General features: G+C 45.8%; 1 protein-coding gene and 1 long non-coding RNA gene across 2 annotated transcripts in view; both read right to left on the minus strand.

Annotated features, from left to right (window-relative positions):
• On the minus strand, positions 1-27,833 carry POLD3 (DNA polymerase delta 3, accessory subunit). Its single transcript, XM_083736998.1, has 12 exons — positions 27,515-27,833; positions 26,443-26,498; positions 25,511-25,613; positions 19,752-19,791; positions 16,980-17,112; positions 15,508-15,775; positions 14,913-14,985; positions 13,899-14,049; positions 11,626-11,732; positions 6,204-6,292; positions 3,726-3,804; positions 1-2,226 (listed from the first exon to the last, which is right to left on the minus strand). Exons 1-12 carry the CDS (start codon positions 27,572-27,574, stop codon positions 2,036-2,038), a joined length of 1,350 nt encoding a protein of 449 aa, XP_083593124.1. The 5' UTR covers positions 27,575-27,833; the 3' UTR covers positions 1-2,035.
• LOC310843969 overlaps positions 1-27,884 on the minus strand; it is a 336,267-nt gene that overhangs the window by 278,716 nt on the left and 29,667 nt on the right. The gene's annotated exons all lie outside the window — the stretch shown is intronic.

Here is a 27,884-nt window from a genome sequence, read left to right on the forward strand (position 1 = left end):
TTCAGCAAGATTTTTTTATTTATTAAAAAAAAAGATGTTTAGCAGAAGACCGCATCTTTATTTAACATTTTGCTTTTTCGCCCCAACATAAACATCTCAGCACAGAAAGGAGGAAGGGGAAAGTGTTATTTTATTGGGAAAGAGTTTTTTTAAAAAAAGATTGGCAAAAAATGGGGTAAGGCTTTCAAGCAGAGGCCTCCTATTTCATATTAAAAAACAACCAACGCTAACCCAAGGATGTGAAGCCTTACTCAGCTGTTGGCCTGAACTCCTTAGAGTAGTCTCACTCAACATTGTGCCCTCCATGTTTTGGGCTGTAACTCTCTCACCAGAACACCCCTGCTGGTTGTGTCTGGTGAGAGTTAATAGACAAATTCACCTGGAGGGTACCAGGTTGGGGAAGGAACGGTCGGAGGCGAGGATGCTGCCAAACCCACCTTCCCATGTGTGGGGAAAACCTGGGATGAGAAAGCCAAGCGGGAAGGTCAGCCTGCAGGCCTGGACTAAGGCTTGAATGCACTTCCTTATAAAATCAGCAACCACAAGAACGGGAAACCCCCCAAGGACGCCAGTCAGAGGAGCAGACCAGTTCGTGCATCTGCAACAGCCGTGAACGGATTCTGATCCTTCAAATAACGGATTTCAGAAACCAGGCTGTAGTTTCAGTAGGGGCTTGGGGAGGTCGAGAAACCTCCACTGCTAAGCCTCAAAATAAAAATATAATTTCTGTGATACAGGGTTTGAATAATGAACCCCTTTTGTTTCTCCTTTGGCCTGGGTGCCATCTATAATAGGCAAATGACTTTTTTTTTTTTTAATGTCACCAGCAGCTCTACCTGCTACTCTATTTTGGTTGTGGTTTAGTGAGTGGCTGTGGAAGACCGCCCACTCCACCGCTAGACCTAAACTAAACCAGAATGGAATTCTTGCCCTCTCTCAATGTTTCACTGAAAGAATCTGTCCAAACTGCAGCATTGTGAGAAGAATAGCCAGTCTCCTCCCTGCTCCCTTCCTTTCATTCTAACTTTTAAAAAAAGAGTTGGGTCTTCCGAAACCGGGTTGCTCGTCATTTGGTTCCTCATTAACAAGTGGTTTCTCCATTAAAGTGGGGGGTGGGGGGGGCACACACCTGCTTGGCAGTTGAACAAGGAAGCCAACCAGTCAAGTGACCCCCCCCCCCAATCCACCTTGTTTATGCTAAAACTGATACAAACCCCATGCAAGGCAGCAGCTAGAGTCTTTGGTTGGGCTCCCCTTCTGAATGACAGGAGGAAGACGAGGAGGGCAAAAGATCATTTGGGCAAAAGCCCCATACAAACAGACGGAGCGAAGAGGGCAGTCCGGGCTGGTTCTGAATTGTTTCTCATTTCCAGTGTTTATCACAACAGAGGCAGCCTGCGTCAAGACTCAAGGCCAGAATACTCTTTTCGACATTTCTAAAGCTGCCAATGCTTCTCCCGCCTTTCACAGCGTTTTGTTGAGACAAGGAAAAAGCCCCACCAAGGTTCTTAAGCTATCGCTGCCCTTCCGCATAGCTACAAGAGCAGGCAACTGTGTGAAGGGCCCGCGAGATTTCCCTTCCAAATAGCTGCCTGGCCCCAGAGAAACCTTGAAGACTCCATCAAGCTCTCTGAATGCACCACTGTGAAGAGGAAAGGGTTGGGGGTGGGACAGTGATAGCTGGTGGGGACACTGAGTCGCATCACATTTCGTTGACCTGAGCCAGTGGGAGAAGCCAGCCCACCTGCAGGGCTTGCCGCAGGACGGGGCGGCTAAAAGAAACAATTGGCCTTTACATATAGAGAGATATATTTAACAGGCCGGCACAAAGCAAATTAATTTGATTCTCGAACAGCGGCTCTGTTGCCTGTAGTGGCTGCTTTCTAAGCAGCTTTGGCACCGAAAGGTTCCCACGCGTGGCGAGTCTTGTTTCCGGGTTCTGGAGAAAGCCCACTTACACGGTAAGTATTTGTGCCTCAAAAAGGGTGGCAGCTTGCTCTGACGCAGCTTCTGCAAGCCAGGCAGTGGCTGGAGCTCATTTCTTCTGGAAGAAGCCCATGATGGAGGCCTGCTTGTTGGCCTTTGTGGCTCTCTTTGCGCCTCTCTTCTCCTCCTTGGGCTCTTTTTTGGCAGCCCCGGCAGGCGGTTTGTGAACCGCGGAGGGCTTGGAGCGGAAGTCGCCTTCGCTGTCTGTGCAGGACTCGCTCTCGTAAGCCTTTTCGGTCACTGGAAACAAAAGGGCAGCGTGAACCGTTTGCACCACTGGAAAGTTCCTGATTCTTGCAGCCTCTGGGTTACCCAACAGTCTCTTAAAACTGCCCCAGATCGACCCCCCCAATTCTGAAGGCCACCACTGGAGGCAAGCAAGACACGGACTCCTGATTGCTGCCCAACCCAACTCAACTCCCATCTTTCCTTCACCGTTCTTCTCCTGCAGAACTATATTCCTGGGCCTGCTGGCCTTTCCTCGCCCTTAGACTGAATCCACATACAGTGGTACCTCGGGATGCGAACGGGATCCATTCCGGAGCCCCGTTCACATCCAGAAGGAAACATAACTAGTGGTGGTACATGTGCGCATGTGAAAAGCGCCGCGCGTCTGCGCATGTGGTGAAACCAGGAAGTAATGTACTCCGTTACTTCCAGGTTGCCGCGGAGCGCAACTCAAAAATTCTCAACCTGAAGCGTATTCAACCCAAGGTATGACTGTAGTATGAAACCCCTGATGCAAGCCATAATGGCTTGGCTCCCAACACGAACCCAAAGTTAAACATGGGAGGAGTGGGAAATCTCTCTGGATTGGACACCTAGAAATCCTCTACATACCTACGACCCAAATGCCCCTAATCCCAACCCCTGACAGATATACATATACAAATACAAACATTCTGGAAGTTCGGCAAAGGCAACATTCAGATCTCTGACTTGAATGTATGGCTAGGCCGCTTCTCCCATCCAAACAATTCTCACCATGATTCCGTTCCGTTCTTTCTTTGCTACACCAGACCTTCTGCCAAGAACACACCAGAGGTGCGGGTAGCAATGAACCGGGCCGGATCTGGACTGCAAATCCGTAATGTCAGCATTCCACAGAGGACTATTTATTCCAAGTGGTGAAGGAAAGCTTCCCACTCTTGACATGTTTAGAAAAGACTGAAGTTAAAGAGTAAAACCCACACTTTCTTTGGAAGGGGAGGGGGGGTCCATCTTTGTTATTGCAAGCTCTGTATGCATCCTTTCGGAGGGGTGGGGGATGGGGGGAAGGTTGGCTGAGGATAGACAGAAAAGAAAGAGCCTGTTTCTTCAGAGGCGCCTGAAGTGGAGGCCAGAGCTCTTGGCCAAACGTGAAAAGTCAGATCCTTAATCCATTTCTAACTTGACAAAACCCAGGCTAGAGGCTTGCATGACAAATGTGCACCAAGGGTTTCTCATCAACACACGGACAGACTTCCCCACTTTCCTCCAGGCTCCCTAGGCCCCCACTTGCAACGGGTGTTGAGAAAGGGGTCCTACACAAAATGACAGGGCGTCCTGAGCTTGGCAGGGTAACATAGGATGCTATGCAAATTGCACCGCACCCGTTAATACAGAGCCCAAAGGGATTTGCCCTCCCGTATCCAACAACAGCTCACTGTTTTTGCTACTGTTTACGTTACTTAATCGATCAGTTAAAACGAACACGGTTCATTAGTTAATCCCAGGACAGCTCCATAGCTAAGCCTCACCTATGCAGCCTTCCTCATCCACAAACGTTTTGGACTTCAGCACTCGCTTCCGCTTTCGTTTTCTCTCTCCTGCTGATGCCTGAAAAAGAGGATAGTGCAGACTGTGAAGATGGTGTGCAGTGAATGTTGCGACAAACAGCATCTACTTTTTTGCTTCTTTCTAGTGGTTGCCTGGGACCAGGGGAGGGGCTCAATGTGCTACCAATGGAAGAGGCCGTTTCCTCCGGTCGGAAAGCAGGTTCCAAAGGTGAAACTGTGTCACATTTGGCAAATGTCACTGGATCGATCATGTTACTAGCAACAAGCAGCTTTCAAGCTACCTTTAAAAGCGAGTTTATAAAAGGGTGGGGAGTTTTATTCCACAGCACAGTTGCCATCAGCACTAGGGCGGTTCGTAAAAAACTTTTTTGAAAATGCCTGCTCCAAAGGTCTTATCTTACTACACCAGGGATTATATAGCTATATCTGAAATTTCATGCATATCAGTTAATATCTTGACCCTCCTCCACTGAAAATCATTGGGTGTTCAGTACAGCGGTTTATAAAAAAAAACCCTCCACGAAAATAGCTGTTTTCTTGGCCGTTTTTCTGTTGTGAAGGAGGCTGAAATTTCAATTTAATGGAGCAGGGTCAAAATATTAACTGATATGCCTGAAATTTCAGATGTAGCTATATAATCCCTAGTGTAGTAAGGTAAGACCTTTGGAGCAGGCTTTTTTTAAAAAAAAAAAAAAGTTTTTTATGAACTGCCCTAATCAGCAAGCAATGATGCCTCTCCAAAGGAAACAGCCAACTGTCCTTCCTTATAAGCCAAAACTGGCCCCAGGAGGGAGAAGGAAATGGCTATTCCAACCCACCATTCCTGGGTTCAAGCACATATACTTTCTTACATAGAGTAAGGGCAGAGTGATGGCTAGGCTTTGACAAATTCACCCGCCAGGGTAATTAAGGCAATGGGCCCACATTGTCATGGTGAGAATGAGGCTTTCCATTTTCACTACAGTTAGCAATGACCAGCTGAAATTCAAAAGGTGTGAAGAAAGAAGATTCTGAACATTAAAAATGTAAGAAGCACCTTCAAGCTGGATTAGGCCCAAGGCTCACCTGAAAACAGCCCTGTATAGGGAAGATTTCAGTGTTTTACTGTGTTTGATGTTTTGATTTGTTGGAAGACGCCCAGAGTGACTGGAGTAACCCAGTCCGATGGGCGGCATATAATAAATTATTATTATTATTATTATCCTCCTCCTCATTATTCTCACAATGGTGAGAAACCCACAAGCAGGACCTGACTGCAACAGCATTCTCCCCACTTGTAATTCCCTCTGCCTCCAAAAGCGGAGAAGTGTATTTTACAGGTTGGATCTATGCATATTTACTCAGAAACAAGCACCACTAAAGAAAAAAAGAAATTTCAGTTCAGCTTTTAAAATCAAAGTGCATAACTGGGGTGAGTTGGAAGTTGGGTGGCGTTTTATAACAACTAGAATACATCCAATGTCTTCATTCACCCCACTTTGAAGAGAGAAGTTTGCTGAATTGATTCTGAAGTGAAACCTTTTGGGCTTCTGGAGATGTTAACCGACTCCGACAAAAACGCAAATAGGTTTTGTCTCTTTGCCAAATTTTAGGTTTTCAGCCAAGCGTTAAGAGCAAAGTGGCATCTGCTTGTGATTGCATGACTGGGTCGGATCATTTGTAACGGAGGCTGTGGCCACGAAGAATTCACTTCTCACTAAGCCCATCAGTCACAAAGAAGGCGCTGAAAGCAATTACAGCTGAACTGAGAATCACTCATCTTGCACTACATTCCCAATTCTGCCACTTTGGGCCAGTGATATGAGAAGCAACAGCTTGAGATACATTTATATAAATATTTTTAAGCAAGATTAAGAAGCAAATGAAGCTTCTACTGAGAAATGTAGTTTAGACCAAGGCAAGACTTCCTCCTTAATTCCTTCTGCCTCCAACCCCACAAGAAGGGACACGGTTGGCGCTGTGGGTTAACCCAGAGAGCCTAGGACTTGCCGATCAGAAGGTCGTTGGTTTGAATCCCCACGACGGGGTGAGCTCCCGTTGCTTGGTCCCTGCTCCTGCCAACCTAGCAGTTCAAAAGCATGTCAAAGTGCAAGTAGACAAATAGGTACCGCTCCGGCAGGAAAGTAAACGGCGTTTCCGTGTGTTGCTCTGGTTCGCTAGAAGTGGCTTAGTCATGCTGGCCACATGACCCGGAAGCTGTACATCGGCTTCCTCGGCCAATAAAGCGAGATGAGCGCTGCAACCCCAGAGTCGGCCACGACTGGACCTAATGGTCAGGGGTCCCTTTACCTTTTTTTTTACCAACCTCACAAAAACTCTCCCCACTCCATAAAATTACGTAAGCCAAGCAAGCGAAGGACGTTTGTATAAAAAACAACCCCATGTTCAGAATGTGGGGTTTCCCACTGTCTGAAACATGCCTGCAAAGCCAGTCTTTACCTCCATGGGCAGAGGATCAGGCTCTGGGTTCGCGTCTGGCTCAGGAGAAAGGTCTTTCACTTCAGGAGTTACAGGCGATTCCGGGACATCTGCAGGGGAAAAGAGGAGTTAAGTTGCAGTTTTGGAACCATGGCCCAACGAGAGATTGCAGCATCATTGTGTCATTCTATTCATTTTCCTACCTTTGCATTTTGCCTTGCTTCCATCACAGAACCCAAGGAATGGTAGCAGCCTCGTGCGCCTCCACATGGCACGCTGGATATTTATTACTGCCTGTCTAGTTCAAGCCAGGGCAAACATGCCTCATTTCTAAATCAGCCACTGAAATATGTATTTGAGGCCTGATCTTCATAAGGGCCCTGATGCCAGCTTGGAAAATGAAGCAGTGAGGCACCTTTCAAAAGCAAAAGTGTACACACTCCATTTTGGTCAGCCAATATAGGCTCTTTTTAATATATATATTTGTACCCCGCCCATCTGGCTGGGTTTCCCCAGCCACTCTGGGCAGCTTCCAACAAAGACAAAAAATACACTAAAATGTCACACATTAAAAACTTCCCTGAACAGGGCTGCCTTAAGATGTCTTCTGAATGTCAGGTAGTTGATTATCGCTTTGACATCTGGTGGGAGGGTGTTCCACAGGGCGGGCGCTGCTACTGAGAAGGCCCTCTGCTTGGTTCCCTGTAGCTTTGCTTCTCACAATGAGGGAACCGCCAGAAGGCCCTCGGCGCTGGACCTCAGGTATACTGGGCTGAGGCCGTTTAGGGCTCTTAAATGTGTTTGATTCTTTGGGCGAGAGGGTACAGCAAAGTGTGGTAGAATGGACTCAAAAGCAACTTTTCTAACAACCCCCTCGGAAAAACTCATGTTATAGCCCAACACTCCTGTAAATTCACACATTTAAGACGTTCTCTGCAACAAGCACAAATAAAAACATATCCTTCAGTACTGAAAGCTCTGATTTGAGATTTTGCAGGAGGCGCGTTATATGAGCTGGATCGTAAGAAGACAAATTCGTAAAGGCACCCAGAAATACTCTGCTTTCCCTTGTGATATACCCACTACATCTCAGGCCTGCTATGCCATTAGATAAGTTCTTGGCAGCTTGACTATCTAACCAGTCCTTGCACCAGACCATCCTCAGTTTACTGGAATGCAAAACCTATCAAAAGTATGTTCCTCTTGAACCATATCCATGAACCATATCCATAACGTACGAAACTCGAAGCATTGACACTAGCTTTGGGGAAATGCATCTCTAATGGCTGGTAAAGGTAAAGGTAAAGGGACCCCTGACCATTAGGTCCAGTCGTGACCGACTCTGGGGTTGCGGCGCTCATCTTGCTTTAATGGCCGAGGGAGCCGGCGTACAGCTTCCGGGTCATGAGGCCAGCACAACTAAGCTGCTTCTGGCGAACCAGAGCAGCGCACGGAAACGCCGTTTACCTTCCCGCCGGAGCAGTACCTATTTATCTACTTGCACTTTGACGTGCTTTCGAACTGCTATGTTGGCAAGAGCAGGGACCGAGCAACGGGAGCTCACCCAGTCATGGGGAATCGAACCGCCAAACTTCTGATCAGCAAGTCCTAGGCTCTGTGGTTTAACCCACAGCGCCACCCGCATCTAATGGCTAGAGGTTGCTTAAAAAAACCCCTGATACAATCAAGCAGTCTAAAAACCACGTCAATACAGAGGTTACTAACCTCTCCTCAATTCCACAAGACGCTTTCAAAAATGTTTTGGTCCTCAGATCCTTTCCTGACTAAACCCTGGGCATTTTGCGTTGATTACTCTGCGCTATTTGGGTTCAGCTACGGCAGCAAGTTATAACCTGTTGTGGTTCTGCCAAAGAGAATGGCGAAAGCCACTGATGATCACAAGGCAGATTTCATTTTAATGCTCCCCTGAGCTGACAGGAATGCGGAAACTGCGTTAGCAGCGGCACCTCTATCATTCAACCCCCTGCTGCGTCACCCTGACTAGTTGAAAGGTTGCAAGGAAGCCCTGCTGAGTTCAAGGAGAACAACTGCCATAGGGAGCCTCTCTCAGGGTAAGCAAGCAGAGAAGGGACTTGCCCTGCTAACCTGCTTGCTTAATAGAAAGAACGGAAATGTTGGACAGAACAACAGCCAAGCTTCCCTTTCAATCCACATTTGGCTGGCGGCAGCTCTGTGCTCATACCATAGTTGCGACTTGTGTTTTTTTGGACGTGAAACCAGCCCAGCTTATTAGGTCAATACCAGGAATGCTGCGTCTGGGCCAGGCATCAGGCCAAGCGACCTTTCGCAGGTTAAGCAGGGCTGAGATCTACTGGTGGACGGCTTCCAACCATGGAAGAATGAATTGATTTCTTCTGTCGGGGGAGGAGTGGAAACACGAGCAGTGAGGTAGATGGCAGCGCATGGGGCATTGCACAAAAATACACACCTCAATATGCGCAGTCAGATGAAGCGGTGGCAGCAGCCAAGGTGTGCTGTCCTCATATTGATGAGGACTGATGGAGCAACCAAGAGGTTCCTTTAAGGGCTTAAATCCCAAATTCTCGCGGTTATCCGATTGTGAGAATAAATGCAGTTGGGGTCGAGGTGAAAAATCTGCTTCACCCCTCCAGCAAGACCCTTTGTAACTTGCAAGGTGCTACTGAAAAGTCCAGCCTGTCCACCAGGTGCTCATATGCCTGAACTGGAAAAGGTGACAAGGTACCATTTGTACCTTGATGTTGGTATACAAATACTAAACGGCAGCAGCAAAGGTTACGATGACAATCTCCACCATGCGGCTTTTAAGGCAGAGGAACAGCTTTAACTGTGTATTATTATTATTATTATTATTAATAATAATAATAATAATAATAATAATATCTTTATTGTCATTGCCCCCTCTCGGGGGCAACGAAATTACTTGGCTGCTCCATCCACCCGGGTAGGGCACTCCACACAAAATCAAAACAACTATAAAAACACTAATTAAAACAATACAGCATAATACAGCAAGGAAGATTAGACGACTTTCAAAGTCCAGGCTTCCCATTCAGGGCCGAGATCGCTCTGGAGAAGAAGCTGTTCTTAAGACGGTATTCCCAGCCTTCCTGGGACAAACCAACACAGTATCTGGTTTTGTTTTCTTCTGTGATGCTGCTAATTACACTTTAACTTTGGCCTCCCAAATTTCTTCTGCTGCCTGGCTTGCTGGATGCCTGTTGTGTTCAGAGCGCAGGTTCAGAGTGAGGTTACAGGGAACCAGGCAGAGGGCCTTCTCGGTAGTGGCTCCTGCCCTGTGGAACGCCCTCCCAGCAGATGTCAAGGCAATAAACAACTATTTTACTTTCAAAAGACAACTGAAGGCGGCCCTGTTTAGGGAAGTTTTTAATGTCTGACGCTGTATTGTTTTTAATACTCAGTTGGGAGCCGCCCAGAGCAGCTGGGAAAACTCAGCAAGATGGGCAGGGTATAAATAATAAATTATTTTTACAGTGGTGCCCCGCAAGACGAATGCCTCACAAGACGAAAGGGTTTTCCGTTTTTCGAGGTGCTTCGCAAGACGAATTTCCCTATGGGCTTGCTTCGCAAGACGAAAACGTCTTGCGGGTTTGCTTCCTTTTTCGTAAAACCGTTAATACCCGGGGAATCCGCGCTCCGCAAGACGAAAAAATCGCAAGACGAAGCAACTCGCGGAACGAATTAATTTCGTCTTGCGAGGCACCACTGTATTATTATTACTCCCACTACATGTGGTTCCCAACTTATGATATGGCAATTTACTACAGACAGCAGCCCTGCATCTGCCCAGATGGGAACACGGAAGTCCTTGTTACAGGTGAGCATCCTGGACACGTATCCATTGTCTTGGCAGCTTGGCTTTCAGTGCCATCACTTGGACCATTTTAGAAACAATTTTGAATCCTACGACTCTCCACAAAACAAACCCCGGCTTATTCATTGAGACAAGGTAGCTGTGGTGAGTTACAAGAGCCTAGCTAGATGCTGCTGCTCCCAGAAGACAGAACAAAAGCTTTGGGGAGACTCGTGGCAGCAGGCTCTTGCCAAGAAACAGAACTCAGCTCCAATAGGGAGCCAACTAGTCTCACTCTGCAAGAAATGTCTTTTAAAAAATCTTACCTTTCTTTTTAAAAAAATCGCCCAGAAAGCTGGTGGTCCAGAGGGCTGCGGAGATGCATTTGAAAGAGAGACTGCTGATACCTGCAGAGGGTGTCAGTATTTGGGGTGGGTGCTACTGTGCTGTGCTTGTCTTCCTGCCTCCCTTACTTGTTTTTAAATTACATCCTGCCTTTCATTTGGGATACTGTCTTCCATACACAGTTCCTATTGCCCTTTGCTTACCTATTATCAAGGTTATGCTAAAAAGAAAAAGATCCAAGTTTCTTGCAAAAGAAATATCATGGATTCCATAGAGAAAGTGAATTATGGGTATTTGTGTATCTTGCGTAACAAAGGGTTGTCTCCAACATTAGCCATACTCAAGAGCAGATCCACTTATATTAGTGGTTACGACTTAAATCCATTCCTTTCAATAGCTCTACTCAAGAGCAGAACTTAGTTGGTTACAACAGACTTCTCATTGCCACCACCTCTGTTGCCACTATATCAGAGAGAGGGCCCAGGCTTTGGTTAACAAAGCAGATTTAATTTCTGTTAATTTCTGCAGAAATTAAGTCTGCTTTGTTAATCACATATCGCATATTTTTAATTTCTGCTGCATCTCCTTTTCATGAGCTGTGTTTTATTGGAAGCTCTTTGTTAAGCCCCCCCCCTCCCCCGGGCTCATTTGAAACCAATATGATGGGGAAGAATTCTGCAACTCAGAAATACAGTGGTGCCCCGCAAGACGAACGCCTTGCAAGACGGAAAACCCGCTAGACGAAAGGGTTTTCCGTTTTGGAGGCGCTTCGCAAAACAAATTTCCCTATGGGCTTGCTTCGCAAGACGAAATGTCTTGCGAGTTCCTGCGGGTTTCCCCCCCTTTTTCCCCCTTTTCCTAAGCCGCTAAGCCGCTTATCAGCTGATCCGCTGATAAGCCGCTAAACCGCTAATAGCGCTAATCCGCTAAGCTGTCAATGGGCTTGCTTCGCAAGACGAAAAAAACGCTATACGAAGAGCCTCGCGGAACGGATTAATTTCGTCTTGCGAGGCACCACTGTAAATAAAACACCTGCAAAGAGCTGATTTCTTTTCAGCATGGAAGTCTGCATTTCACTAGTGATAAGACGAAGGGTCGTATGCCTGGGCAGAAAGAATAACCATTTATAGAAAGAGAAGCCTCGTCGGACGAGACTTTGCACTTATTCAGGGCAGGTGCTTAGCACTGCTGTACCCACTTCCAAGAAGACCAGGATCTACTAGAGATACTGGCTTCAATGTAACTGCAATCTCATCAAACCTCCACCCACCATCTTCCATTTACCCTCGTCATCGCTGCTCTCGGGTTGAGGCTGTTTGATCCGACGCCTCTTTCTCTTCAGGCTCTCAACCTCTTTCTCCTCCTCATCTGACATCTCCAGCCTCTTTGTTCTGCAAACAAATAAGGCTCATCACTTCAAATGCATTTGGGGGTGTGGAACAGGCGGAAAGAGAACAACTTCTCCAAACACGAAACGTGCAACTGCTAATCTGGAGCAAAGAACAATAGCAGCATGCTTTTCCTCTTCTACCACCTATAATTAAAAGATGGCTGCATGCACTGAACTCTAGAGGAAGAAGCGAGCTGAAAAGATGCTCCCAGGGTCATGTATGTTCTGCAATCAAAAACGAACAGAACAAACCAAGGTAATGATTCTATCCAGAGGAAACTGGTTTCCTAGCAAATGGAAAAGGTAACGGTAAAGGACTCCTGACAGTTAAGTCCAGTCGTGGACAACTCTGGGGTTGCGGCGCTCATCTCACTTTACAGGACGAGGTAGCAGATGTTTGTCCGCAGACAGTTTTTCCGGGTCATGTGGCCAGCATGACTAAGCCGCTTCTGGCACAACGGAAGACTGAAACCAGAGCAGTGCATGGAAACGCCGTTTTACCTTCCCGCTGGAGTGGTACCTATTTATCTACTTGCACTTTTTGGCATGCTTCCGAACTGCTAGGAGCAGGAGCTGGGACAGAGCAATGGGAGTTCACCCCGTCATGGGGATACGAACCGCCGACCTTCCAATCAGCAAGCCCAAGAGGCTCAGTGGTTCAGAGCTCAGTGCCACCGCGGTAACTACCAGCCAGCACCCTCTGACTTGAAGCCAACAAAACAATATGTTATTAAAAACAGCATCGACCAGCAGCCCACCCAAGATCCCCCAAAACGAATCAACTTGTTCTGAACCCTTGAACAGGGCAGGACGTAAAAGTCAATGACATCTCAGATGCAAAATGCCACGTTACCAAAGTGACTGCAGAGCTGTGAAAGCTAATATCCCCCAGACCTGGGATCTCATCCTGCCTCAGGGGGTCTAAACAAGTTTGTCCCCAAAGGACAGTTTTTACAAAAAATCATGTCTCAAATGGTCAATCAATACTCTTTTAATGGAGTCGCTATGAGGTAGTGTCTCAGATGTCTGGAGTGGCTTTGAAATACATTTTAGCATGATCATATTTTTACTAGTGGAAAAAAAATTAATTAAATGGCTTCTTTCAGCATTGATGGGAAGGTGCCAGCGAGCTAGCGCTGGTGGCAGAGACAACTCTGGGCACTGCGGCCTCTGCTCTTCTGCCAAAGGGGCATCCTTTTCTCCAGGCCTCTGGGGCTAAAAACAAGGCAGCTAGTTAGAATCAGCTGACTGGCTAAAAGTCAAGCGAGGAGGGGGCCTCCACAACAGGAAACTGCCCACACCAGGCTGCAGACAAATGCTTGAGCTAAAATTAAAAGTAAGCACAGAAGGATACCAGTCCAGAATTCTGCTATTATATGATTCTGGTGAAGCAGCTATTCCTGTCATCCTGTGATAGATTTCTACTAGGCACCAAGCTAAAGTATACAAATGCAATATGGGGTGGGTGTGTGCATGCATGCATGCGTTTTTCTTGTCTTGCTCTGTCTTTCAACAACCCGTTCCTTTCTGCGGCCCCCCCCCCCCCAGAATGCTCCCCACCTGCACCTCAGTCCTTCCAGGCACTCTATACACATAGAAATCTAGCACTGAAGAGAAGTATCTGAGCTCCAGAAACTCACAGAAGCCTGCAATATTGGTAAAATTTATTCTGGACACAAATTTAGGTTTAGCAGTTGCAGAATATCTAGCAGCTTTTGCTCTGCTGCTCTCAAAATCAGAATCAGAGAAGTGATGACAATTGCAGCTAGTTTAAAGCTGAATCACTGGACTGTTTGTTATTTGTGTAATACTCACGTATTACACTGGAACACCGCATTGTGTGTGCACATTTTGAGTGGTTTTTAAAAAGAAAAATTAGGATGGAAAACAGCAACGAGCCCCAGCTTTAATACTGATGTCATTTGCAATCCTGCCTCTAGTTTCTGAGCATTTAGAAGTGCAATCAGTCTGGAAGAAAGTCAATGGAGTTCAAGACTTCTTATGCAATTCAGTGCTTGACTCGGCCTTTTAAAAATCTGTGTGCCTGCTTCCTCCCCTTCCAGGCACTCCTTTACAGTACAATGAACTCCTGCAAATGAATGAGCCAAGCTGGCCATTTATACCCCCAAAGCCTTAGACAACCACAAACTTAAATGGGGAGGGCTACCTTTTTTTGTCCTTCTGCTGTCCTCTTGCAGGGTCAGCTTTCTTGCTGGGTTTCTCACGTTCTGGTGCACCCGGAAGCGATTTGGGTTCCACTGGGGACTTGGCTGCAGCTTTCTCTTCCTTTCTCTGTTCGGGTTCAGGGCTTGCTTTGCCTGTATTTGTCACAAGGGAAAGCAGGAAGGCTGCAGTTTACCAGTTTGCTCCCTATGGTAGGATCTGGCTACAACAAGGGGCTCCACTCTCACAAAAGGTGGGGAAGGGATAGAAGTATGTTGCAAAACTACAAAAGAAAATCTGGACAGAGGCTACTGGAGCAGTGTAATAAATCACACACAATACAGCAGTCCTAAGCGTGCTCAGGCCTGGTCTGCATGTACAGCAGGATTTATTTATTTTTAAGTAGACTTATTTGTCGCTTTTTTCCAACAAAATAATTCAAAGTGATTTACAACAACAAATCAGTAACACACACATTGAAACCAGCATAAAACTGAGACAAGAGAAAAATATAAAACTCATTCGTATTTTTTAAAGGTTAAAAAAACCTACCCACAGATAACTAAAAGCCACAGGCCTGGGGAAATTAAATCTTTTTGCCTGGTGCCTAAAGATAAGTAATGAAGGCACCAAGTGAACCTCTGGGTAGAGCACAAGTGAGAAGCCAACACTGGAAAGGCCTCTTCTCGTGTTGCCACCCTCCAGACCTTCAGTGGAGGAGCCAAAAAATGGCAGCACCTGTGCCATGGAAATCCCTGCCTATTGACATTATGCTGGCATCCTCAACAAGCCTGCTGAAAACGTTTTGTTTCAGCAAGCCTTTGTTACCTATATTTCCCCGCTGAACTCCTTAAGATTTGCAAATGAAGAGACATGCTTAGGAACAAATTGCTAGTTTATCCTTTATCTAGCTATAATAAGCCCTTTGGAGCCAAGGATTTGAATGTAAATGCTGTAAGCTGTATTTAGCCCTTGACAATGGGGCAGGCAACACAAGCAGGAGCTCGACAATCCTTACCCAGAGCAGCTTTTCCAAAGAAGTTGTTCAGCAGATTTCCTTTAGCAGGTGCCTTGCTACTTGCTGTGGAGGCCTGGAAGGAATGAGCATATTCAAAGCGAACTGTATTTGTTCTCCCTTTCATGCCTTTGTGTCCAAAGCTGCACTTTACGGTGCAGCCCTGAGATGAGGTTGGGGGGGGGAGTGTAAAAAGGTAAAGGTAAAGGGACCCCTGACTGTTAAGTCCAGTCACGGACGACTCTGGGGTTGCGGCGCTCATCTCGCTTAATTGGCCGAGGGAGCCGGCGTACAGCTTCCAGGTCATGTGGCCAGCATGACTAAGCCGCTTCTGGTGAACCAGAGCAGTGCACGGAAATGCCGTTTACCTTCCCGCCAGAGCGGTACCTATTTATCTACTTGCACTTTGATGTGCTTTCAAACTGCTAGGTTGGCAGGAGCCAGGACTGAGCAACAGGAGCTCACCCCATTGTGGAGATTTGAACTGCTGACCTTCTGATCGGCAAGTCCTAGGCTCTGTGGTTTAACCCACAGCGCCGCCCACGTCCCAGAGGGGAGGGTAGCTGATGAGAAAGGGTGCCAAAGCCTGGAAACTTACACTTGGCGACTCTTTAGCTTCCACTTTGGTCTCTTTCGGGGTCTCCTGGGACTTGGTGGAAGACTTGGCCGCAAACATTCCCATAATGCCCTTGGCCTGCTGGGAGGTCTGCTTTGAAGAAGCGCTTGGGGCATGGCCGTTGACCACAGGAGTAGCAGCTTTATCCATGCCATGAGGTGGCTGGTGATCCACCTGGGCCGGGGTTTCGACGCGAGACATTTCAGCGGCTGTCCTAGCAACTGCAGCAGCACAGTGAATAGCACTAAACCTGGGTAGCAGGAGGGGGAAAACTTCAGTTAGCACGACTTGGATGTTTTATCATTTGACGTCCATGCCAAAAACTCTCAAAGAGCCTTGGGATAAAGGTGTTTCCTGAGAAAACAATTCCTGTTTCATTTCTCATGCATTCCTTAAACATGTGCGACAACGTTATGTCATACTGACCAATAAGATGGGAGTAGACCAAGAAAGGTTTCTGTTCCTTTTTATACAAATGTCTTTTAAACTTGTCCTAAGAGTCACTTGCCCAAGCACAGCAGTGTGGACAGGAAGCAAGGGAATCTCTTTTCACTGAAGAGAACTGGCCAGAAGAACAAAATTATTTTCATGCCAACTTGGGGGAAAGGCAGGATATAAATATATGAAATACTCCCTGCCTATTGAGATCTTTTGCACCTGCTAAAAACATTCCTGTTTAGACAAGTTTACTCAGCTGCTTAGAAAGTTGAGGTGATTTTAACCTGTTTTAGTATTTTAGCTTCTGCATGCCTTAAAGTAGGGTTGTATTTTTTTCTTGATTTTACTGTTCATCTTTTGTAAACATCTTTGAGATTTTTTTACAATTAAGATACGTTCAGTTTTTATGAATTAAATAAATAATAATCACTCAGTCAATCCAAGTGAAGCAATACTGTATTGGCCTGAATATAAGCCGCACCTTTAAAATTCAAGGGGGGAGGAAAGAAAAAAAGACAATACCCAAATATAAGCCACTCCCTTAAAATTCTGCAGGCACTCACACCCGTTCCATTTCACTGTATGTCTGTTTCAGCAGCGATATCATAAAAAAGTCAATTTTTGCAAGGTCACAAATTTAAGCTGCACTTTTAACTTTTCATGGTTGGAATTAGGAAAAAAAAGTGTGGCTTATATTCGGGCCAATACGGTAAATGAGAACATAGCAATTAAACTTGAACGGAATGTCAGAAAGGAAAAGTTTGGAACACTTTGCATGTTGCCGACTTTGAACTGAAACAGTAAGCAAAAGGAAAACCAGCACTGTGAGGGGGGAGAAACAGCTCAAAACTTTTCCTAGCAGAGTGGGGGAAACCACTACTGCAGGGGCACAAGAAGGAACCCCCTGGGATGGGTTTTGGAGATCGCTTACAGCCTGAGCACAATCTACAATGATGGCAAGATAAAGGTGGGCTTATCTGGATGACCAGCAGATCAGTTACCAAGACAGAACTCACGTGCTGCAGTTCTGCAGGTTTGCTTTGATGACATCATAGTCCGTGTTATAGAGCGGACTGCTGTCCTTGAGCATGGCTTTTTGGATGCTGTAGACGTGCACGCTGGCAATGGTGGACAGCTTCGACTTCATTGCTGAAAAGGAAGACAGGTCTGTGAAATGGAAAGGACCTTATAAAAAGCAACCATTTTGCAGCGGCATGGTTCGCAACTCAGCAAGCGATCTGGGAGTGCTCCGGGCTGCTGGGAGGCCATACCTGTATGCTCAGATGAAGCTTGTGCAAACTGGTGCCTCCATATACAATGGCAATATGTGTATGATCATGGCACAAAACTGGGGGAAATATTGGGAGGGGATAACTCTTAAAATCGAGAATGGACACCCAACAAGCGAACCGATCCCAGGACACCTTAGAAGACTCTCAGGAGAAGCTTGCATTGCTCCCTGCCAGTTTCATCCAGTACCCAAAGCAGCTATTCTGGAACTATCATGCTCTTGGCAGCTGAACGTTTGGCTGTCAAGAGACTCACAATGTAAGACTGTCTACCATAAAGCTGAATTATGGCTACAAAAGCATTTGTAGTCAAAATGTCTAGCCCACATGCCTCTCCCCTGGGAAGGAGAAACATTAGCCCTGCGATAACAATCTGAGGGCTTGCAGCCCAAGCGCTTCTGCCAAGGCTGTATCAGATCACACGAAGCAGAGTTTGGTCGAAACAGAAGTTTGGAGGAATGTCTGCCTCACCTCTACAGTAGCTGGCTGTAATCTCAGATGCTTTCGCTTCAGCATCACCCTCCCCCCGCCACCCCATGCGGGCAACTGGCTGAGGCTGCACAATTTTTGCAGGACAGACTTGAAGCCAGAGGCACATTGATTCTGGCCAGAATTGTTGCCTGCGATGGGCTCTTTATCTCTGGTGTCGCTCTGAATCTCAGAGGCTGTCTAAGTGCTTCTGGAGCAGAGTGCAAGATTGGGAACAGATTCCCCTTTTCCCCCTGTGTTTGGAGGTGGGGCAGGATTCTCCCCGCAATCACGCTGTGCTTCAGAAGTGCTTCATGTGCCTGCAAAGGACAGCACAGCACAACGTGGACAAGCCTGGCTCTCCACCCAGGCCTGGGTCTGGTGCTTGTCATAGTCCTCAAAGCAGGGAGGGATATTGTCCTGACCGCAACTGAAAAATCGCATGTGCTCAAACTAGGAAGATGAGACTTCCAAGGAGAGTGCTTCAGGACAACTCATTCAGGGAACACCTGATCATCTGTCTCCTCCGTGTTTGACCTCAGGGACTGCAGCAACTGGAGCACCAAATTGGGAAGTTGTTTGAAAGTCTAGTCCTTGAATACAGTTTGCGTTGCTTGAGGGGGAGGAGGGGAGCCCGTCAAGAGGAAAAGGCAAGAGGGGACAGGAAGCATGACAACTCCCCCTGAGAAAGGTCAGACAACACAGAGGTTTAACTGGATGAAAGGAGCGAGTAGAACAGGGTAGGGGAAAGTTAACATGTAGGCAATGTCCCCTTAGGAATGAAAAAGGACTGAGCATTCAGAAATTAGAGTTTAAACCAGGTATGTGGCTTGTTAACATTCAGTCTAGGTTCTATTCTGCATTAAAGGGGTTTGTGCTCTTTTAAGTTATTTCCCTCAAGTTTTTGGGATACAGTAGTTTATGGTTCACCGGACACGGGTGGCAATGTGGGTTAAACCACAGAGCCTAGGACTTGCCAACCAGAAGGTCGGCGGTTCGAATCCCCGCAATGGGGTGAGCTCCTGTTGCTCGGTCCCTGCTCCTGCCAACCTAGCAGTTCAAAGGCACGTCAATGTGCAAGTAGATAAATAGGTATCGCTCCGGCGGGAAGATAAACAGTGTTTCTGTGCGCTGCTCTGGTTCGCCAGAAGCGGCTTAGTCATGCTGGCCACATGACCCAGAAACTGTATGCCGGCTCCCTCGGCCGATAAAACGAGATGAGCGCTGCAACCCCAGAATCGGCCACAACTGGACCTAGTGGTCAAGGGTCCCTTTAACTTTTACCTTTAGTTTATGGTTAAGTATATAAGGCAAGACATGCCGAGCCTCTCCAGAGGTAACCTTCATCCACCTCTTTATTATAATTGACTTCCAACAGGTACAAGCTCCCTTAACCCTCTCACATTTCAGCCAACCAATCTCCGCGCCAAGAGCAATCAGAGGGTCAGTGGGGGAAGGTGGCTATTTGCATTATTTCCCAGCCCACTCCCTCACCTGCATGCAAACTGCCTTAGACAGAGTAGGAACACTGGTCCCCCTGGCTCAGTATTTTCTATACTGGCTGGCAGAGACTCTCCAGGTTTCCAGACAGCGATCTAAAAACCAGCCCTATCTGGAGGTGCCTGGGGACTTCTGGATAAAAAGAGGGTACAGTTCTTCCCCCAGGTACAAAGTGCCTAAATACAAAGCTACAAAGTAGACACCTTTCCAAAGGTATGTGAAGGTGAAGTCCTATGTAGCTTTGTCTATTTTCTCTTCCTCACTCTCACACCATAGTTGCATTAAGTATTTCAAACCAATGTTAAATGCTGTTTTTTCTGTTCCTCACTCTAGAGGCATTACTACGACACAGAGGTGAGTTGGCAACAAATGTGGGAACATCCTTAGAAAATAGCATGGAAGCAAGGTGTTCCAGACAAACCAGCAATACTACCCAAACTCATAAATTTGCAAACGGGAAAAAAGTGATGTTAGGATTATTTACAAAGACAGAGCAAGCTTCTTTGGAAGCACTGCTCTCAATGGACCTACCTTCCAGCTTTTCTTCTTTCACTACCGCAACCTTGTGGCACTGTAAAGAAATCGCAACTTATTAAAGAAGCAAAATATAAAATCATATAATTGGAAGGGGGCACAAGGGCCATCCAGTCCAAGCTCCTGTAATGCAGGAATATTTTGCCCAGCATGGGGTTCAAACTCATGACCCTGAGATCTTTGTTCTAGCTAGTAAAGCAATATTCTGATCCTTACCATATTTAACCTGCAACAAAATCTTTTAGATCTCAGTAAAACTCACTTTTAAGAAAGCAACTTAGGACTGCAGCCTCAGTCTTGTCCCCCAACTTCTAGCTTAAGTATTTCAAAAAGGACTTGTGTGAATTTCTCTTGTTGTATGAATAATAAGATACCTGATATTAGGTGCCATAAGCTCTGGTTTCCCTTGCCCACCACTGTAGTACTAGGCAGTGATCCTATTTCGGGGGGGGGGGGGTGCCCTCTCATATAGCATGCCAGACCAAATATCCAAAAAGCTTTCAGCAAACACCTTGACAAATATATATATATACATATACATATACATATATATTATATATATATATATATATATGCAGGTTTTGGTGTCCTCGGGTGTCTTCCCGTGTAAAAGTTGGGGTGTCTAGGCGACGTTTCGACGAGGTCTCACTCGTCATCTTCAGGCTGGTGCTTTCGGCTTCTTGTTACTGGAACAGAGCGGGATCTCAATGTTTGAGTTCCTATAAATACTGTAGAGGGGGTGTGGTGTCTAGCCTCCAATGTTCTGGGCAGAGAGGAAGTTCCCAGGCTAGTGTGCCTTTTCTTCTTTTGTTCCTTAATTACTTGAGAGATACCTTGAGTGATTTCTTGAGTGATATCCTGAGTACCACTTAGGTGGGTCATTAGGTGTGGATTAGTTGCTAAAGTCTTTGTGTCTTGACCTCTTGAACTTTGTGAAGAGTTTTCCTGAGAAGATGGCTGTATTGCACTTAGTTGTGCTTTGGCTTGGCTTCGTGTATAGGGGCGAGCTGTGGTTTTGTGGCTTGTGTCAGCCAGATCTGTGTAGGGATTGCAGGGGGGTGCAGCATCCGGAGGTGCCACCATGGATTGGCTACTGGATGGTGTCAGTAATTCATCTGTGGAGAGGGTCTGGGTTTGGGTCTGGTGTGGTTGATTGGTGTTGGCGTTCTGTGTGCCTCTGGATCTGGTGTCAGTTTTTGTGGAGAGGGCTAATTTCCAGATGTCTGGCAAGCGGGATGTGTCGTCACGCTTGTTCATGTTGTGAGGGTGTTTCTCTATCTCGATGGCTTCCATGATTATTCTCTTGTGGTGATGTTCCGTGTTAAAGAGCAATTTGGAATCTGCAAAATTAATTTCGTGTCCTGTTTCTTTCATGTGTTGGAAAAGAGAGGAAGTTTTTTCTTCTTTTTTGACGGCATTCTTGTGTTCTGCGATACGTGCATTTATTCGTCTGTTTGTTTGTCCAATGTACGTGGCTGGGCAGACTTTGCAGGGTATTTCATAGATCCCTTGGTTTTCCAACTGGATTTTATCCTTGGGGTTTCTGAGGATATTGGCTATTTTTTGGTTGGTGCAAAAGGCTATTTTGGTTGGTGCAAAAAATAAACTCCGTAGCCAAGACTCTCATCTCCAGAACCAAACGCCTGGCTGACAAAGACCACTTGACAACTGAGTTACAGAATCTCTCAAATGTGTTAATTGCCAATGGATACCAGCAAAACAGGATTACGAAGCTAATCCAAAAGGAAACACCCCCCAAAAACCAAGACACAGAAGAAAACAATGGCATGGCCCTCCTTCCTTATATCAAGGGCACTACAGATAAAATTAGCAAAATCCTCCATAAACACAATATCAAAACAGCCTTTTGCACCAACCAAAAAATAGCCAATATCCTCAGAAACCCCAAGGATAAAATCCAGTTGGAAAACCAAGGGATCTATGAAATACCCTGCAAAGTCTGCCCAGCCACGTACATTGGACAAACAAACAGACGAATAAATGCACGTATCGCAGAACACAAGAATGCCGTCAAAAAAGAAGAAAAAACTTCCTCTCTTTTCCAACACATGAAAGAAACAGGACACGAAATTAATTTTGCAGATTCCAAATTGCTCTTTAACACGGAACATCACCACAAGAGAATAATCATGGAAGCCATCGAGATAGAGAAACACCCTCACAACATGAACAAGCGTGACGACACATCCCGCTTGCCAGACATCTGGAAATTAGCCCTCTCCACAAAAACTGACACCAGATCCAGAGGCACACAGAACGCCAACACCAATCAACCACACCAGACCCAAACCCAGACCCTCTCCACAGATGAATTACTGACACCATCCAGTAGCCAATCCATGGTGGCACCTCCGGATGCTGCACCCCCCTGCAATCCCTACACAGATCTGGCTGACACAAGCCACAAAACCACAGCTCGCCCCTATACACGAAGCCAAGCCAAAGCACAACTAAGCGCAATACAGCCATCTTCTCAGGAAAACTCTTCACAAAGTTCAAGAGGTCAAGACACAAAGACTTTAGCAACTAATCCACACCTAATGACCCACCTAAGTGGTACTCAGGATATCACTCAAGAAATCACTCAAGGTATCTCTCAAGTAATTAAGGAACAAAAGAAGAAAAGGCACACTAGCCTGGGAACTTCCTCTCTGCCCAGAACATTGGAGGCTAGACACCACACCCCCTCTACAGTATTTATAGGAACTCAAACATTGAGATCCCGCTCTGTTCCAGTAACAAGAAGCCGAAAGCACCAGCCTGAAGATGACGAGTGAGACCTCGTCGAAACGTCGCCTAGACACCCCAACTTTTACACGGGAAGACACCCGAGGACACCAAAACCTGCATTCCTGTACCCGTGAAAATCTACGAAAGCACATACATATATATATATATATATATATATATATATATATATATATATATATATACTACTACTACTACTAACTATCCACCATTCACCCTATGCTCCCAGGGTGGGTTACAACATACTGCAAAATGTATTGTACAAAACAATTAAAATTATCAGTTATAAATCATCACAGGCAACAGTATCAGCTTAACACCTCCCACAACCTTGAAAAGCCTATACTGTATTTCAAACACCCAGTGTTCAGGAATGTCCCTTTCGCAGCACAGTAGTGCCCTCTGCTGGACCAAGCTCATTACTACAAGAAACTGGCCATTTCATTTATTTCTTCTTCAGTTAACAACTCATGAAGAGGGCAGCCGAGTAAGCATGCCCCCGCCCCCAGTGCCCATTTTCATCACCTTCTGCTCATTCATTGTCCAGGATTCCAAAATGTGTGGAAAGCCTTCGGATACAAGACGCACTGTTGGAAGGTATTGAAAACAGACACACACCTGCTGCCCTCTCACAAATAATAAATCATCTGATTGAATGAAGTTTGAGGAGGACTACTATGCCAAAAGGAACCAAGAGGAGATTGAGAGGAGATAGGATATCAGTCTTCAAATATCTAAGGGCTGTCACATGGAAGATGGAGCAAGCTTGTTTTCTGCTGCTCCAGAGGAGAGGACCTGAACCAACGGTTTCAAGTGACAAGGAAGAAGATTTCGACTAAACATCAGGAAGAACTTTCTGACAATAAGAACAGATTCCCACAAGAGATGACAGACTCTCCTTCCTTGGAGGTTTTTAAGCAGAGGTTGAATGGGCATCTGTCATAGATGCTTTAGCTGAGATTCCTGCATTGGAAGGGGTTGGACTAGATAACCCCTGCTGTCCCAACTCTACAAGAGTTTGGATTTGATATCCTGCTTTATCACTACCCGAAGGAGTCTCAAAGCGGCTAACAGTCTCCTTTCCCTTCCTCCCCCACAACAAACACTCTGTGAGGTGAGTGGGGCTGAGAGACTTCAGAGAAGTGTGACTGGCCTAAGGTCACCCAGCAGCTGCATGTGGAGGAGCGGGCAATCGAACCTGGTTCCCCAGATTACGAGGCTACCGCTCTTAACCACTACACCACACTGGCTCTCTATAGATAATATGATTCTATTATCACCATGGACCTCAGATGCTGTAGAGTAAGAGCAGCCAATGGGGTGCCCTCCCACATTGTGGACTGCAACTCTCATCAGCCCCTGCCAGCACAGCCAATGGTGAGGGATGATGGGAGTTGTAGTCCAGCATCATCTGGAGCAGGCACCCCCAAACTCGGCCCTCCAGCTGTTTTGGGACTACAATTCCCATCATTCCTAACCATTGGTCCTGTTGGCTAGGGATGATGGGAGTTGTAGTCCCGAAACAGCTGGAGGGCCGAGTTTGGAGATGCCTTATCTGGAGGGCACTGTGTTGGTTACCCCCCCCCCCCGTAGAGACTTGTACTTTTTCTGCAAGGAACGCTGCTCTAGAATGTATGGGAAAGTAGCACAGTCAACACACTGAGCGAAGTTGGTTGGAAGTGCAAATATTTTTAGTCACTTTGGTTTTAACTCAAACACTTAATGCTTCAGTAAGACACAATTTCAGTAACTGTTACTGACTACAGAAACAATGTGCGCTTTCTTTAGCCCGTTGTCCTAACAATGGAGTGTGCCTCCGGGGGTGAGGTCAAACAGCACTGAGGTGACCTCCTTGGGGCGCAAGCCTGGGCTGTGTGTATGGAGGTCCTAGGCCTCCCAGACGACAAGACACACACACACCCTCATTGATGGGGTCCAAAGAAAAACAGAGCAATATGTTTGGCACCAGCTTGGCTGCAGAAGTCTCTGGAAGGAAGTGCACAAGCTGCCATCCAACCATCTTAGGGACTCCACTACAGATTTGTGTAGGGTTTGTTCCCAGAAGGTAGATATCCCAGAGGCAGTGGATGTTTAGGATCAGAGTCTTCCTTCTCCTGGTTGGGCTACCTTCCCAGGTTGATAAGCCCCATGTGCTCTGTTTCCCTTTATATATACTTTATTTATTTATTTTATTAACATATAAAACACATACATATACACTTACACAATACACATACACAACACACTACCTAATTTTCATAACATAAAACATACCTACATTACTTTATATAATACCTACCTATACTATACATTCTACACTATACTATACTATACTATACATTACTCTATATAATACCTACCTATACTATACGAGAGCCTGTCACGAATGGACCTAGTGGTCAGGAGTCCCTTTACCTTTATACTATACATATCAACATACCTACACACCTACCCCACATGAACACCCACTAAGTGACTTGACTTCCAGCCATTCTTGTTACTATTTTTCCAACTAGCTTAAATGGATTTCATTATTTCTTTAATCTCTTCTTTTATCTTAACTTTACTCTCCTTTCGCTCTAATCATTTTCTGGATTCACTCAGTATCTTTCAGAAATTCTACTTTTTCCACATAAATTCTGATGGATTCCTTAAAGATAGCCCACTCCTTATTCACTTTTTGTACCATATCTCCTCTCCCTGTTACTTTGGCAATATGGAAGTATTCCATCATTTTAGATAACCAGTCTGTTTTAGTTGGGACACTGCTGCTTTTCCAGTTTTTGGCAATCAATAACCTTGCCGCCGTAGATGCATACATAAATATTGGTCTGACTGTTCTTTTTATTTCCTCTGACATGATACCTAGGAGAAAGGATTCTGGTTTCTTTTCCAAATGAAAATCCAAACAGAAAGCTCTGTTTCCCTTTGTAACCCGCTGAACTCCACTGCATTTGTACTTGTAATGGAAGAAGCTGTGCACTCACTGTGTGTCCATTCTGAACGAGGTTTCCGGCCACTAAATAGGTGACATGCAACTGGGCTCCCGAATTCTCCTTCCGTTTTCGTTCCACATAGTCATACAACATCCTGTGCAAATGAGAGCAAGGGACAGAGACACTAAAATGAAGATTAATCCCTTACGTTCCTTGAGAGTGTCTTAACCTATAGTATATTATCGTGGTATGGGAGCAGCTCTGAAATGGATAAAAAAGCTTTACAGAGAATAATTAAAATTGCCCAGAATGTTATTGGGCTCCAACTACCAACCCTGGATGAGATCTTCACGTCTCGCAGCTTGAAGAAGTCACACAATATCCTGAGAGATCCCACCCATCCTGCTCACAACCTCTTTGAACTGTTGCCTTCGGGCAGAAGATACAGGACAATGAAAACACGAACCACACGCCTTCTGAATAGTTTCTATCCAAGAGCTCTGATTGCACTAAATAATGATCTCAGGGCCAGTTGTAAGAAATAGCAAGCAGTGAGTAGTAAGGAATGAGATAGGTTTTAGGTTATGCTATGCTTCTAATAGGTTATGTTATATTCTGGATTATGTTATGTTCTAATAGATTATGTCTGAATAGGATGAGAGTGTTGGAGATACGTGCGAATGTGTATGTGAATCTGGTCTTGGGTGTTTGATTTTCGTTGTTGTGTATACTGTGTATATACGGACAATGACAATAAATTATGTTATGTTGTTATGTTATGTTATGTTATGTTATGTTATGATAAAGTTATTATTAGTGAATGCAGACCACACACCTTGGAGGTGGCCTGGTGGGTCAAGAGTCCAACAAATAATTATTCTACTCAATCTTTTTTAAAAAAATCCCACGGAGAATTATTTAGCCTTAAGAGGAGAACTGAAGCTACAGTTGAGAAGACTTTTTATCAATATATCAATACTTACTGCTTAGCTTGGTTGACGTGAACACCTAGTGTATAGCTCAGCCATTTGTATGTTACCTGCAATGGAGAACAATCCAATCTCAACATGCAACAAGTGCCAGCAGCCCCCCCAAACACTGCCAACCATCATTACTGCAATCGCCCATAGAGAGCCAAGGTCGTAATTTCTGTGCCAATTTCTGTTAACCCACTGCCATTAGGTTAAAGGTAGGATATACTGTATTTTTTGCTCTATAAGACGCATTTTTCCCCTCCTAAAAAGTAAGGGGAAATGTGTGTGCGTCTTATGGAGCGAATGCAGGCTGCGCAGCTATCCCAGAAGCTAGAACAGCGAGAGGGATCACTGCGCAACGATCCCTCTCACTGTTCTAGCTTCAGGCTTAGCCGTGCGAAGCCTCTTCAGGACAGCGGGGAGCCTTCACGAAAGAAGAATGGCAGACGAAATTAATGGACTATGCAGAATTGGACAAAATGACAGGAAGGATTCGAAACCTGCGGGACCAGAGATTTAGAGGAGATTGGAAGAAGTATATGAACTATTTGAAGAGCAACTGTCATCAAGAAATTACGCCAGTAGGACTACAAGAAGTTTTGTAAGGAGAAATATATGTGTTACAAAGTAGAAAAAGATAAGCGATATTGGTTATGAGTTTGAAATGTAATAGGGAAGATAAGAAATGCATACTAAGAGATTAGATTGGAAAATTATCAGACAAGACTGATGGAAGTCAAAAATTTGAATAAGATGTAAAAGTAGGTTTAATTACTGTTGAAAATGATATGTTAAAAAACTAATGAAAATTATATATAAAAATAATGAAAATTATATATAAAAATAATAAAAATATATATATAAAAATAATAAAAAATTATATATAAAAATAATAAAAAATATATATAAAAATAATAAAAAATTATATATAAAAATAATAAAAAAATATTCTGTGAGTTCGGGCCCCCCCCCGCTCCGCCCAATCCCCCTCCCCTCCCCCAACAGCCCCCCTCCTCCCGCCCCTCCCCCTCTGAAGCACCTGCGAGACCCCCCCCGCTTTCGCACCCCTCCCCCCACTCACGACTCTGTTCTGGTCCGTGACGAACTCGTCGATGTTCTCCAGGTACAGCTCGTCCTCCATGGCCGGCCGGGTCGGCAGCGCCAACTTAGGCCCCACTCGCCCACTTCCCCCTCACAGGCGCCGAGCGGAGACGAAGGAAACCGCCGCCGCCGCCATGGCAACCTGAGGCCTCCCTAGAAAGAGCGCGCTACGGCGGCCGCGCGGGGACACGCTCAGCGCGGTCTTTCTCTTTCTCGCGCGCGCGTTACGGAAACCGCACTGAGCCAAAGGCGGCTGAGGCGCCTCCGCTTCCCGCTGCGCGCGCACGCGTGCGCATTTCGGCCGCTCTCCCGGGGGCTGACGGGAGTTGTAGTCCAGAAGGTTCCAGGGA

This window comes from Podarcis gaigeae (assembly GCF_964106915.1).
Source record: "Podarcis gaigeae genome assembly, chromosome: 4".
Lineage (NCBI taxonomy): Eukaryota > Metazoa > Chordata > Lepidosauria > Squamata > Lacertidae > Podarcis > Podarcis gaigeae.